The sequence below is a fragment of the Aplysia californica genome, unplaced genomic scaffold (genome assembly GCF_000002075.1).
Source record: "Aplysia californica isolate F4 #8 unplaced genomic scaffold, AplCal3.0 scaffold00443, whole genome shotgun sequence".
NCBI classification, from domain to species: Eukaryota; Metazoa; Mollusca; class Gastropoda; order Aplysiida; family Aplysiidae; genus Aplysia; species Aplysia californica.
In genome coordinates, this window is record NW_004797713.1 from 52,184 (window position 1) to 54,289 (window position 2,106).

Genomic DNA, 2,106 nt, shown 5'->3' on the forward strand with positions numbered 1-2,106 from the left:
TTTCTCCCGCTCTCCCTGCCTTCCTTCTCTCTCTCTCTCTCTCTCTCTCTCTCTCTCTCTCTCTCTCTCTCCTCTCTCTTTCTCTCTCTCTCTCTCTCTCTCTCTCTCTCTCTCTCTCTCTCTCTCTCTCTCTCTCTCTCTCTCTCTCTAAGACAAAAAGAATCTTGTCCTTCTCATTTCTTTCTAAGACAAATACTGGGAGGATGACTTTCTCATCTCTTTGTATCTTGTCCTTCTCATTTCTTTCTAAGACAAATACTGGGAGGATGACTTTCTCATCTCTTTGTAAGACAAATATGGTATAAAAAGTTTATTTTTGGCCCCTCTCGACATGTTGTTTTCTACGTTATTCTCTTGTGTTGTGCAATTTTGATCTTTGTTATGATACTGTATAGCATAATCTAGGGTAGTTACGCCTCTTTCTGCTCTGTGAAAATTGTTAAGATACTACCTTTGTGGTATTTACTCTCTATTGTCTACTGGTATCTGTAGTGCTTCGGTAAGGTGCTTTTCCGTTGCAAGCAGATGTTAGTTCGATTCCCTTATGGGGATTTTTTTTGTTAAATCGAGTATCACCCTCCGTCTGCTAGGATCTTGTGTATCCCTCTCAGTCGGGGCTGGCTCTGACAGGCAAAGTCAAAGCCGCCTGCCTCATAACTATCAAAGCTGTGTCAATGGGGGCGTACAACATCTACAGTTTCTCACTTACTTCTATGTTCTTAACCTGGTGGTATCATTCATGTTGCGGCCAAGTAATATTTTACTGTATTTACTCTCTATGTCAACCAGATGGCATCTTTAATTGTACTGCCAAAGTAATATTTTACAGTATTTACTATCTATATCAACCAGATGGCACCTTTAATTGTACTGCCAAAGTGATATTTTACAGTATTCACTCTCTGTATCAATCTAGTGGCATCTTCCATTTTACTGCCGAAGAGTTATTTTAATAGTAGCCTACATGTGTTTACTCTCTATATCAACCTGTTGATATCTTTATTTGTACATCCAAAGAATTATTTTACAGTAATTACATTCACTTTCTATATCAACCTGTTAGCATCTTAATTGTACAGCCAAAGTATTATTTTACAGTATTCACTTTCTGTTTCGACCTGTTAGCTTCTTAATTGTACAGCCAAAGTATTATTTTACAGTATTCACTTTCTGTTTCCACCTGTTGGCATCTTAATTGTACAGCCAAAGTTTTATTTTACAGTATTCACTTTCTGTTTCGACCTGTTGGCATCTTAATTGTACAGCCAAAGTATTATTTTACAGTATTCACTTTCTGTTTCGACCTGTTGGCATCTTTATTTGTATTGCCGAAGTATTTTTTACAGTATTCCGTTTCTGTATCAACCTGTAGGCATGTTTAATTTTACTACCAACGTGATATTTTACAGTATTCACTCTCCATATCAACATGTTGGCATCTTAAATGTAACTGCCAAAGTGATATTTTACTGTATTCACTCTCTTTATCAATTGTTGTTGTCTTAAATGTAACTGTCATAGTGATATTTTACAATTTTATATAGCATTAAGAAAACAAACCTTCTTCTATCCCCCCCACCCCTCCCCTTCATACACCCCATGCTCAGAACGCTTCTTTAGTCACCGTGAGTATCTACGACTTGTGAATGATGCACGTGCTGTGGTTGACAATAACAAACAGCAATCCATCGCCTACCTACTCACCCATTGTCTCACTTACCGACACATCACAACCTTACACTGACGTACTCGAGGTCATGCACAATCACAGCTGTCTCATTCATTCTCCAGAAGAGCCTTCATATCATCTGTCTGTCTGTCTGTCTGTCTGTCTGTCTGTCTGTCTGTCTGTCTGTCTGTCTGTCTGTCTGTCTGTCTGTCTGTCTGTCTGTCTCTCTCTCTCTCTCTCTCTCTCTCTCTCTCTCTCTCTCTCTCTTTGACACACACGCACGCACGCACACACACACACACACACACACACACACACACACACACACACACACACACTCGCGCGTGCGCAAACATGATGCATTTCCTTTAACTAGTACTAAAGCATTTCCCATCACATGCACGCGTGTGCACGCACACAAGCACACACACACACAC

The 2,106-nt window shown here is 39.8% G+C and overlaps 1 protein-coding gene across 1 annotated transcript in view; it reads left to right on the top strand.

Annotated features, from left to right (window-relative positions):
• Positions 1-2,106, top strand: part of LOC100533515 (cadherin-like protein cad2) — a gene marked incomplete at its 5' end in the record, with an annotated part of 55,967 nt that overhangs the window by 25,059 nt on the left and 28,802 nt on the right. Inside the window, 1 exon segment of the mRNA XM_013086200.2 lies at positions 1,608-1,625. Coding sequence (XP_012941654.1) covers positions 1,608-1,625 — 18 coding nt within the window.